General features: G+C 43.2%; 1 protein-coding gene across 1 annotated transcript; it reads right to left on the reverse strand.

Moving 5' to 3' along the window:
- Positions 1–2,042: 2,042 nt before the first annotated feature.
- LOC136496456 (beta-glucosidase 12-like) lies at positions 2,043–7,597 on the reverse strand. The gene is made up of 13 exons (XM_066492135.1): positions 7,408–7,597; positions 7,207–7,276; positions 6,076–6,134; positions 5,715–5,790; positions 5,545–5,622; positions 5,368–5,455; positions 4,343–4,598; positions 3,927–4,042; positions 3,629–3,846; positions 3,149–3,180; positions 2,719–2,821; positions 2,508–2,616; positions 2,043–2,386 (listed from the first exon to the last, which is right to left on the reverse strand). Exons 1-13 carry the CDS (start codon positions 7,570–7,572, stop codon positions 2,218–2,220), a joined length of 1,539 nt encoding a protein of 512 aa, XP_066348232.1. The 5' UTR covers positions 7,573–7,597; the 3' UTR covers positions 2,043–2,217.
- Positions 7,598–11,933: the final 4,336 nt, after the last annotated feature.

An 11,933-nucleotide genomic window follows, 5' to 3' on the forward strand; every position in this document is an offset into this window, starting at 1 on the left:
GTTGCAGGGGACGCGTATGGAGTACGCTACTCGCGGATGGTTTGGTGGGTTGAGCTTGAAAACCATCGGGTGGATGGTTTTGGGGTTTGGGCCTCAAAACTCGGGCGGAGATTCCGAGGAGGAATGGACGACATGTGGCGGCATCGAGGAGTTCGCGTCGAGGCGAAGCTATCTCATGAAGGGTGCGGTGGCCATCGGATGAAGACTACCTTAGGTTGGACCATAACGCCCTCGGGTTAAGTGGTTCGACTCAAAATATCTAGGGGCATGTTTGGGATTGTGTAATAGCCATGTTAAATAAGGATGAGGGAGCCCCAATCTCTCTCACCTCTTGCCATTTCATTCTTACACCTCTCTCTCTAGGTTTTCCCCCCTCTAGGTTCTTCTCAAGAGGTCCACCGATGAACTAGTGTCTCGGTGTAATTGTGGTTTTGGTTGGAAATGGAGGCCCTAACCTCCTCGTGTCCTCCGGGATTCAATTTGTGAGGTGCTTTTGTGAATCGCGTTCGTGTTCTTCGCGTTCTTGTTTTCCCCTTTTCTTTCTTGGCTCGATTCACCTTTTTGCGAGCATTTTGACTCGTTCTTTTTTATCTGAGATGGACTAGGATGTGATTTGATCCCTTCCACTGAAGGATTTCATCTAATTTCTTGCGAGTTCATAGATCGGGGCAAATCAAGTTCTAGGGTTCATCGCAATTTCTTGTTTTCCTGTTGATTGGCTTTGCCTTGGGTGATTATCTTCTAGGCGTAGCCTACCAACTTTGTGGTAATCCTCTCTACGAAGTTTTAAGTCATTCCGAGTTGATTTGATCGAGTTTTGGATGTTGAATCAATTTTTCACAAGAACTGCTTGTAAATACCAAATACGTCCGGTCTGAATGTCGGACGTGTCCGGTAGGTCAAACTTTCAAGTTTGGAGCTGAAATTTGGTGGAGACCTACCTCAAGGTGTCTAGAGGCTGTGTTAAAATTTCATAATTTTTGAACACCATTTGATAGGGTTTTCGATTTTTCTCCGAAGGTCGCTCTGTGCTGTTCAGCATATGGCTGACTGCACTCAGTTCAGCGGCGTTTCTTTGGTCGTTTGATCTCAGTTTCGTGTTCCGTCTTTTGCGTTGGGTTTCTACCGTTCCAAGAAACTTATATAAGTACTCTTATCACGAGTTGGCTTGGGTATTTTAGATTCGGGAACTCGCTTCTTCTCAATAGGAGTTGGGTATCTCATTTTCCGTCCTTCGGTTCGGGAAGCACTCTCTTGCCATTTGTGGTGTCCCACTGTGTTCCTAGGGAACATCCACCACTAGTTAGGTCGTGGACATCATGGTGTTTGGTTTGCGAGTTTGACGATGATTTTGGGACAGTGGCCTTAATTATCGAAAAAAAATCTGGCTCCCGTTTACCCTCCTCTGGTCGCCGTTTTCGGTCCTTCAATAGATATGGATATGGATATCTTTGCCAAGTAAGAATTGAAGTTTATTGATAGACTTCATGATTAGGGTTCCATTTTCTTTATTCTTTTTGATACTATTGTTACATTTTGGGATTTTGCTATTTGTTAACTTTTCAAGGTCACATTGGCTACAATTTTAGGCTCTATACTCTCGGATGAAGACAAATAATGAATTTGTGAGGCTTGTAAGCTACTAGAATCAAGAACCATGCAATTCTTCGTGTCTAATGAATGGTCTTTTAGTTACCGTCTTGGATTTTAGTTTTGAATATGTGATAAGTTTAAATTCTTTAGTTTCAAACATGTAACAAGTTTAAATCTTGTTTAGGTATGCTTATAATAAGTAAGTGTGGACTGATGCTTATTCTTTGAAGAAGGCTGAATTCAGATTTTTCCATTATCTAAAGAAAAAATTATTAGCTTTTCAACAGACTGGCCATAATAATATATGGTTAAATACACCACTTATAAGGGGGTCAAATAATTTTTTTATGTCTAAAAAATAGTGAGCACACTTATTGGTGGGGCAATTTATCTGTAACACGGCCATACAACATAGGCCAGACCAAACGCTGCACAAAGATTAGCGATAATGGATGTTGTAGTATTAAAAACCATAGTATCAAGAAACTGTAGTTTTAGAACCATTGATGTGCAAAACCGTGGTTTAGAAGAAAAAAAGGTCTAGAGTGGAGTTTTTTAAAACTCAAAAAAAACTACAGTTTTAGCAATACCATGATATTCAAAACCATTGATGTGCACGCATGCTTATTTCTTTAGGAACTCCTTGAACCAGTGGGCTGAGCTCTTGGGGTACCGCTTCAGTCCGTCACTGTAGTCCACGAAGTATATCCCGAACCGGACCGTGTAGCCGTTCACCCACTCGAAATTGTCGAGCAGCGACCACGCGAAGTAGCCTTTCACATTCGCCCCGCGGCTGCAGTGAACGACAGATCAGATGCAGTAAGTTCTCTTCTCCATAAGCTGGTGTGTCTACAAAGCAATAACTTACTGGCATTGCTTTTGCTTTGCAGGCATGAGCTAGAGCTCTGACTGACCTTATAGCACTTTGTAGGGCAAGGAGATGCTTATGGTAGTACTCTATCCTAGTGCTGTCCTTCAGGGCTTCCAGGAGTGGTAGACTCTTGTTGTTGACTTCATCAACTCCTAGAATAAAGGGAAATGTTCCAAGCATCGTCTTTCAAGAGGAAAATAACCTCAACATGATACTGATTGTAAAGAAAGCAATATGGCGGCAACAAAAATTACCGTTTTCAGTGATATAGACCGTAGGGTTGCCGTAGTTTTCCTTGACATATAGTAGCAGATCACGGAATCCTTGAGGGTAAATGTAGAGCCAAGATGAAGCAGCCTGCATACAAAGCCACTTTTATATGTGGAACACAACTACACATAGGCGAGGGGAGCATAGTTCCGGTAAACCCCTACGAGTGCTACTGACGCGCAATAAGCAAGCCCAAAATATCAAGAGACTTTTTGGAATTTTTTCACACCATTGGTTCTAAAATTTTGTGGAGAGGTAGATACATGTCATGCAAACCAATGTTCTGAATTCCTTTTTTCACAATTTTCATGACCTTTTGTGGTTGCTACCATGCCATCCGAAAGGGCGTGGTAGAACTGGAATAATTGTGCTTAGAGGAGGGAAGAGCACATGTATCTTGTTCTCAGTGGTTACCTGAGGGCCTATCGGCACACCATTTCGCACACCTAACACAAATTGGAGGAGGTTAGTATGCCTAAAAAAAGTGGGCGAGAAATACATGTTTTTGATATTCGGATTGACACCACATGACCCGATGTCATAGATTGATATTGCCGCTATGGTATTAAACATTTCTTCTTTATTTGAGAACTACTCCATCCGTTCCAAATTATATGCCGTTTTAGCTTTTACAAACAATATATCTAGATAAAAAAGTACATAAAAGCTACATATTTAGAAAACCTAAAACAGCCTATAATTTGGGACGGAGGGAATATTGAATTTACTTTTGCTGCGGGACAAGCATCTTAGAGGCAGTTATGGTATTATTTTTCATCATCTAAAATAGTATTATTAAACATATATATTTTTTTAGAATTTTGCAACAATGCACTTGTTCTAATTGAAGCAAGAACGATGACAGGAAGCCATCTCTTGGCTTCAGTGACTCACCGGTAAGGTTCGCCTGAGAATCTGTACTATAGCTGAGATTGAGGCCATTTGATGGAGGAAGGTTAGCAGCATAATTTGCAGTGTAGTAGTTGAGTCCGATGAAGTCGAATGCACCCTTGACCAGCTCAGACTGCTCGCTTGTGAACTGCGGCAAGCGATTTCCAACCAATCTCCTCATGCTTTCTGGATAGTGTCCTCTAATAAGGGGATCCATAAACCTAAGGGACACTTCTATTAAAATTCTGGCTCTCTTCTAAATTTTGACATTGATATGTTTTGAGGGCCATACGGAATTTACCATCCAAACATGAAGTCCAAGGCACGCCTCGCAGCAGCATCATTGGATCTTGAACGGGAGAAAGGAACAAACCAATTTGTGACTAAAGTTATTCCGATCTTTCCCTTTTGCACAGCCTGCATTTGACATTCAATATATCAGACAAATGGGAGTGATGTTTGGAGATATTTGGCAAATAGAAACAATACATTTTGAATACATGCATGATTTTTAACAATAAGACCGTAACCAACTACTTGACCTAAAAACCATACCATGGTGCTGTAAGTTTTTGAACTTTTGTTCTCCTAAACCTTAGAACTTCTGAATATACCCATAGAGACTAGAAAATGAGGCTCTCTAATCTAAATAGATGTCTGCTTTTATTATGGCCAACCTATCCACTATGACAATTTCATAGAGAGTTCATCACTGACCTGGTATTTTTCTTTGTACAATCGGACTGTTTCTGCATGGGCTAGTATTTGATGGTGACATGCAGTGTAAGGCTCCCTTCCAGAATCCCCAGCGCTGCATTTGCCCTGCTCCCATGGCGAGCACCGGCCTGGTGCAAATGTGCCCCATGCGTACCCTGTTGCGCAGAAGCTCAAGGGTTCATTGAATGTGATCCAGTGTTTCACTCTATCGCCAAACTCCTTGATGCAAACCTCAGCATAATCCTTATAGTCGTTTCTGCAACATTGACAGTTTTATTTATCGTCATGTGACTTTCAGTGAGTGTACATAAACAGCAATTTTAGCATAAAGGAATCGTCAATCTGATGCCAGCGTCAACATGTTAGTATTTAATATCCCCATTGAGGACTAGTTTTGCTATAAGTTTTTCTCCATTTTTGTAGGATAATATGTTGTCAATTTGTTACTGCCTAACGCAAGTAAATAAATTGATGAGTTTTTTTTAAATAGTGGCAGGAGCTCTACCCTTCAATTAAGGTAGGAAAAAGAGGGTTTTGTGTACAAAGTGTCATTCCAGGATGCGGCCAGGAAGTGACAAACACAACAAAACTCACAAAGGACGGAGATGCTAACCCAAACTCAATCTATCTATGGCCCTCTTTCTTAACATAATATGTTAGGATAAATTGATGAGTATGACTTAGGATAAATAGAATATACTGTTGATATAAGTTTTTCTTTGTTTCCGGTAAACTATTTATGCCAGAAGACTAGGCCAAAGGAACCCTAGCAACAATTAATTGAGGATTCTTTTTGTTTGTACTTTTGCATGTTTATACTTTATAGCTGACAAGTAAATGGAACGGTCATATTCTATTTATGACAGTATTAGTCTATTTATGACAGTATTAGTATTTTGCGTATGACTAAGCTGCCTTGTGCTCATTTAAGCTTTTTAATCTGGTGGTCACTTTCCAGTTTAACTTATGCAGGTGAGTCTAGAAGTATTTTTGCAATCAGAAATGACCAAAACGTCGTTACTCACATAATATTAGGACTAAGGAATCCTCCATATTTATCTTCTAATGCCTGGGGCGAGTCCCAATGAAAAAGTGTCACAAATGGTTGCACCCCTGCAGATGTATGCAAATATATATGAGAATATTTGATAGGTATATGAGTATACAGAATCATTTGATGGAAGTAAAGAAAGGAGGTATACCTTTCAACAGAAGCTCACCAATCAAATTGTTGTAGTACATGATTCCTTCTCTGTTGACTCCACCGCTCAGACTTCCATCTGTCATTAGATTGAGACGTTTAAATTTGATTTGATGGGTTTGAACTTTAGAAGACATGTAAGACAACGTCTAAACAATATACCACACTTACTTGGAAGAATTCTAGTCCAGGATATGGAAAATCTGTAGGCATCCATTCCCATATCCTTCATAATGCGCACATCTTCCTGCATTTTGGGCAAGTCACTATTATATTGATCTATGATGTGCTAATACCACACTTACGTTGTGGTTTGGTTTTCAAACTTAAAAGATCTTATTAAAACTTAATATAAAATTTTTTGGATAAAGGAAGCTTTTATTATGTTTCAAGATCATTACATCGAGCTGATACAAAGATACATATCGGCACTACTTTGACTATATAATCATTAAAATTGTTACGGGAATTTATTTTGAACCAAAATAAACTAAAAGAAGGATACCTTTTAAAGAAACTAATAAATTCCTACCTTGTAACGATGGTAGGAATCCACTGCAACGTCCCCATTACTCCTGTCGGCGATTTTATCTGCCAAATTAGAGAATCAGTAAGTTCCATAGATGGGTTGTTCTTGTTTTGTTTTTTTCTAGTCATTTAAATTAATAATAATGCACACAAGTTGCTAGTGGTGTTTGGACTAGTCAACTAAGCTTCACTGTCACAAGTACGATCAATAATTCAACCACTTGCTTCATACTCCCTGTTCAAAAAAGTTACGTACGGAGAAAATGGAACTGAGCAGGTAGTGACAGGTTGGCTCATGGTATGAACGACTGGAATTGTGACTCATGAGATTGTCATGAGCTGGACTGGGGGTCAAGCTAATCCCCGATCAGCAAATATTTGTGCAGAATAAAACAAATCTTCTTTGGGGACAATCTCACTGAGGATAGACACAACTTGGGATGGTTTTTTCTTTTTTTGGAAGGATTTTCTCTATCTGTGTTAAGACTGTTACCCTGGCCAATGGCTAAAAATTGTCAAGAAAGACTGCCACTGCTGATAATAGAAATGTGACCAGGCATTTCAAACACCTATTTCTTGAGGTAATCATAGAGTACTATATCCTCTAGCAGTGTTAGGAGAGAATGTACTACTTTATGTCTCTACAGGTCTCCAAGTGGTACCAAAAATTTTATTTATCGCTACTTACTGGATCAGATTTTGGGAACTGTAACAGAAATTAAAAAGGTAGACAGTCCTATATTGGGGCGTGCATGCTTGTCGGCCGTTGAAATCAATTACTTGGGAATTCTTCGACAATATGTATGATATATAGTCTATAATAGGATTTGCATCTCCTAAGACTTGTTTTCATTCCGTTGATATCATGGTAGTGCGTGTATATGCTAGCTTTGTTGTATATAATGAAACTTCGTATCAAGAAGAGAGATACATATATCCATGATGTAGCAGCTGGAATGTATCTTATTCCATCATCTAGCTAAAATTTTGATTTATTTTTGGACCACCACACCGAATCATGCATGTTTGAACTTTGAAGTGATCATGTAGCGGTTGAACATGATTGCGATGGTTTTTATATGCTTCACTCTTTCAAGTTTCAACGGGGAGAGAGAGAGAAAGGATGAACACATGCCTGGGTGCTGATGGGTGAAGGTGTCCCAGATGCTTGGCCGTCTTCCCCCCTCCATTGCACCACCCTCATACTGCATGTACGTGATGAACATCACCAGCAAGTCATTAGAATTTGTCCCAGATGCTCAACAAGAAACTAACTCTGAAACATCTCAGGAGCTAAAGTTAATAGTCCTGAAGAATTGCAAGGAACATTCATCACCTGATATGCCGACGAGGCCGTCCCGAAGATGAACCCTTCGGGGAAGCTTCTCCGGCTGATCGGCGGATGGCTGCCTCCATCGTAGGCGTCGGAAGAGACGGCTAGCAGGAGGAGCAGGAGCAGAAGACGACCAAGCATCGCAGCTGCTACTCTCACAGCTGCCATGGAGAGGGGGGAGAGCCTAGTGGACGGTGGTACCTGCAATTTTCACCCCATATATATGCTAATGCATGGTCATCGCGCGACATTATTTAACTCTTCCTCTCGATCGGTATCCCTGATCGCATCATGACAGGGACACAATGAACCTACCTTCTCTCATTCCCTGGTTCTGGTTGGGAAAAAAAATATGTCATAGAAGAAAAGATGCTTGCGGCTAGGCATATGTGCGATGGCACGTCTTCCTCATGATACTAGTATAGATGTCTCAGTTTCTGAATTTGTCACTACCACAATCTTAAATTATCTTAAGTGCTATAAGAATTTTTTTAGGGCTAGAATAGAACCACAAAAAACATGTAGTTTTCTTGGCGCACCTCACCGACCTCCAAAAAGAAATATATATTCCTTGAGGGCTGATATTTCCTGGGCGGGTTGTAAGCACCTTCCATGAGTGTAATTGTAAATAGTCAAGAAAATTGACCATTTTCTTGAGTGTTGTTCTTAACCGTTAAAGAAAACAACTATTTTCTTGGGTGTTATTCTAAATCGTCAAGTTAAATTGTTATTTCCTTAGGAGTTTGTTGAATTTTTTTGGAGGTTGGCAGCTAATGTAATGCTAAACAATTATGACATGTGTGCATTAAGTGTCTATGTCTCATTCATAAGGGGAAAGTTAAATTTGTCCCTAAGATAGCCCTTGCGATCAGAAGAGCATCCGAAAAGTCCACTCTCAGTATATATAGTATAGACAAAAACAGCAGGAGAGCATGCATCTTTGTTTTTTTTAAGATAACGGAATTACATAATTCCTGTCTCGACCATTCACAATTGAATGGCTGTGTTTATTTTTCCCCTCTAAACTTTAGCTCCTGTCACATCGGATGCTTGACACATGCATAGAGTATTAAATATAGACTAATTACAAAACTAAATGCACATATTGAGACTAATTTACGAGATGAATTTTTTAATCCTAATTAGTCTATAATTTGACAACGTGGTGCTACAGTAACACGTGCTAATGATGGATTAATTAGACTTAATAAATTCGTCTCGCGGATTACTGAGTACTTGTGTAATTTGTTTTATTATTACTATCCGAACACTCGATGTGACACCCATATGTGACACCCGATATGACTCCCCTAAACTTTAACCCCTAGATTTAAACACCTGTTCCAGCATTTTTGCTTGACTATAACTGAAGAGTTTAAAAGTCGACAGAAGCTTTTTTTAAGGTCAACAGGGAAGCGTTCCTCACCTGATTTTATATATTGGCCCAAAACAACCCGTTATATAGTTTACAGTCATTTGTTTACAACAATACGTCCTAGCACAATGGCGAAAGGTGGCAAAACCATAGAAACCCCAAAAGGGAGAAGAAAGAGCAACAACACCACCACCACCAAAGACACATGAGCTCTTCAACGATGCCTCCAGGGAGGTGAATGATGCCGCAACGTAATCATCGCCAGCCAAGCATGAAGAGGAGCTCTGCAGGGGCTTGGTGGGGCTTTCGCACGAGCCATGTGCCGAGGTGCTGAGTGGGTCAAACCAAGAGACTGCAACAAGAGCTGAGGTTCTTCAATGATGCCTTCAAGAAGGAGATCTCGTCACTGGCCTATACTAATCTGAGTTAGGCTTTCACCCAGAACCTTTGCCAGTGCCCCTGTTGACTCACCCAAAACGGCGGTGAGACGCACACCGGCAAGCGTCCACACTTGAGGGGGGGGGGGGCAGCCGCCTCCACGCCGCACGGAGCCGCTACCGGACTCATCCGCGACAGTGGAAGGCGCGCACCGGCTATCGAGGGGGGGCTTGCCAGCCGCCGCCACACCGCGCGGAGCCACTACTAGACTCGCCCGCGACAGTGGGAGGCGTGCACCGGCAAGCGATCACGCCAAGACAGAGGAGGGTTGCCGGACGCCGGCACACCACGCCGAGCCGTTCCTGGACTCACCCGCGATGGAGAGAGGCGCGCACCGGCCAACATGTGTCGGCCGTCGACACACCGTGCGGAGCCGTTACCGGACTCGCCTGCAATGGTGGAAGGCACGCACCGGCAAGACGGTCGTGGGCATGCAACCCCGCCGCCGGCAAGCCCGCGACCAAACTACACACACTGTGCCGTTGCTGGGTCCTATAGAATGAGAGCGAAGAAGAAAGTGGGCATGCTACCCCACTGCCAGCTCGCCCATAGCCAAACTGCGTGCCCCGCTCCACTGCACGATCATCCCCAGCACTGTTGTGGACGCCCCCGCCGGCCCAGGTCTGGCTAGCCATGCGCCCGGCCCTGGCCCACCATGGTTGCAGGCCAAGGCTACACGCCCAGCCAGCCACGGTCGCTGACCCTAGGCAAGGACCGCGCGCCGGACCAGCCACGGCCACTGGCCCCAGCCGAGGTGGGGAGACGTAGAGGGGGCGGATCTGTAGTCAGGTGCAGCAGCTCCGTGCCAGGACGACCGGATCTGGCCACCGACTGCCTGGAGACGTCGAAGACGAAGGTGAAGGAAGCGCGTCGCCATTGATGTCGTCGTCATCTCGCCAGAGGTGGGGCCACATAATTCGCTGCCAGAGGAGCCAGATCCACCCACAAACGCCTGAACCAATCAGAGCTGGGGAAGACATGGGGCGACCACCGGAGTTGTCATTGAACTAGGAGGGGGTGCCGCTGCAAAGAGCAGATCTAGTGGCGTCGGAGATGGATCCAAGGCCGGGAGATCCGGATCCGGCTCGCCGGCGAGAAAATTGGAATTTTGCCCTTACTGGGAGTGGGCTTCGCCCAAATGCCATTAATTTTGTGGGCTTTGCTGAAATGCCATTATGAAACGAGTCCAACATGCTATAATGCCATTTTGAGTTTTAAGTCTACTTTAAAAAAAATTAGCCAAAATTTTAGCCTTTAGTGACCATTTTGCCCCTGAGCTCGTTGACCCCTACCCTCTCATTCTCTTGCTCCCGTCGCCTCCCCTTCCTCTCTCCCTCTCCCTCTCTCTCCTGAGGTGGCGCGGCACGGGTGGCCCCCCTCCCCTCTCCCTCTCCCTCCGTCTCGATCTACCACCGGGCCGTGGCGCAGCCGGCGCAGGGCAGGGCAGAGGCATGGCCTTGCAGGCCAGTCGTCCTCATCTTTCCCCCTCTCCCTCTCTCCTGCTGTGGCCGCTCATGGTGCTCATGCTCGGTGTCGGTGGGTCTCGGCGGTGCTGCGGTTGACACAGAGCAGTCTCAGGTGCTCCTGTTCCCTCTTGTATTTTGGGATTTTGCTTTTGCCTCTCTAATTCGTCCCTTCAATGACTTCGATTCGTGTTCTAGGGTTTGGCCTAGAATGCCTGTTGTTCCAATGTTTGCCTTCTCTGTGTTTATCTGTGAAATGACGACACCAATTGGCAATGACACTACCAATTCGTGTTCTAGGTGTAACACCCTAGGTGTTTGTCACCAGTTAAGCAATGGGTTTGAGCTCAAACATGGCATGCTAAGTGGTGATGGAGATGTTAGGTCAAACATATGAAAGCGAGCCACCACTTAAACTTGGACCATGCACCATTGCTTACATGCTGCCCTTTAAAAAAAATATGCTTGAGTAATGTTGGATGTACTTGTTTCATGTGTCTCGCATCAACATCCATCTATATTGATCACAGGAAAAGTTTCATGAAGTTTGGAATCAAGAAGTCACATGAAATGACAAGTTATGTCTTTGCCTGAATTGTTTTATAAAGTGAATGGAATTCTAGATTATCAACCAAACCTTGGAACCTTACCCAAATGACTCTAATTGAACTCTACAATAAAAGTCATGAAGGGTTCGTGTTGAGCAGAGGTCAAGAAAATGCCGCAATTGGTCTAAATCTCTAATTTAAGCTTTACTGTGATGCTACTTTGACTTGGCTTGAACTGTGGCTTAGAGTGTTTGCATGGTAGTGGAACCTAAACAAAAGTTAAATATTGAGTGGAGTATAACAAACTTTGTTTAATGCTCAAGAGCTAAATTAGTGCCTACCTTAGTCAAATGCCGCTCACAATATCAAATCCAGTGCTATTTTCAGGGTTCGAAAATCGGCTAAGTCTGGATGACTGAATTTTCGTATTTCAGTTTTTGTGTACCTATCTTTAGCGAATTATCATTTGGAAATCGTTGAGAATTAGACGAGACTCCTTTAAGAAATATGGCAGTACACACTTAGCTCTAAGAAACAGTGCAATCGGTTGATCAAATCATTGATCAGCTGGAGAGTTATGAAGGGGAGAAAATCGAGTTTCAGTCGTTTGTTTCCGGTGGTATTAGTAGTTCTCTCAGATTTTGAACTGCTGAGCAGCAGCAATGGCCGACCGACCGCAGGGTCTCAACGCCGCGTGGCACCCTC

The sequence above is a fragment of the Miscanthus floridulus genome, chromosome 12 (assembly GCF_019320115.1).
Source record: "Miscanthus floridulus cultivar M001 chromosome 12, ASM1932011v1, whole genome shotgun sequence".
In the NCBI taxonomy this organism is placed as follows: domain Eukaryota; kingdom Viridiplantae; phylum Streptophyta; class Magnoliopsida; order Poales; family Poaceae; genus Miscanthus; species Miscanthus floridulus.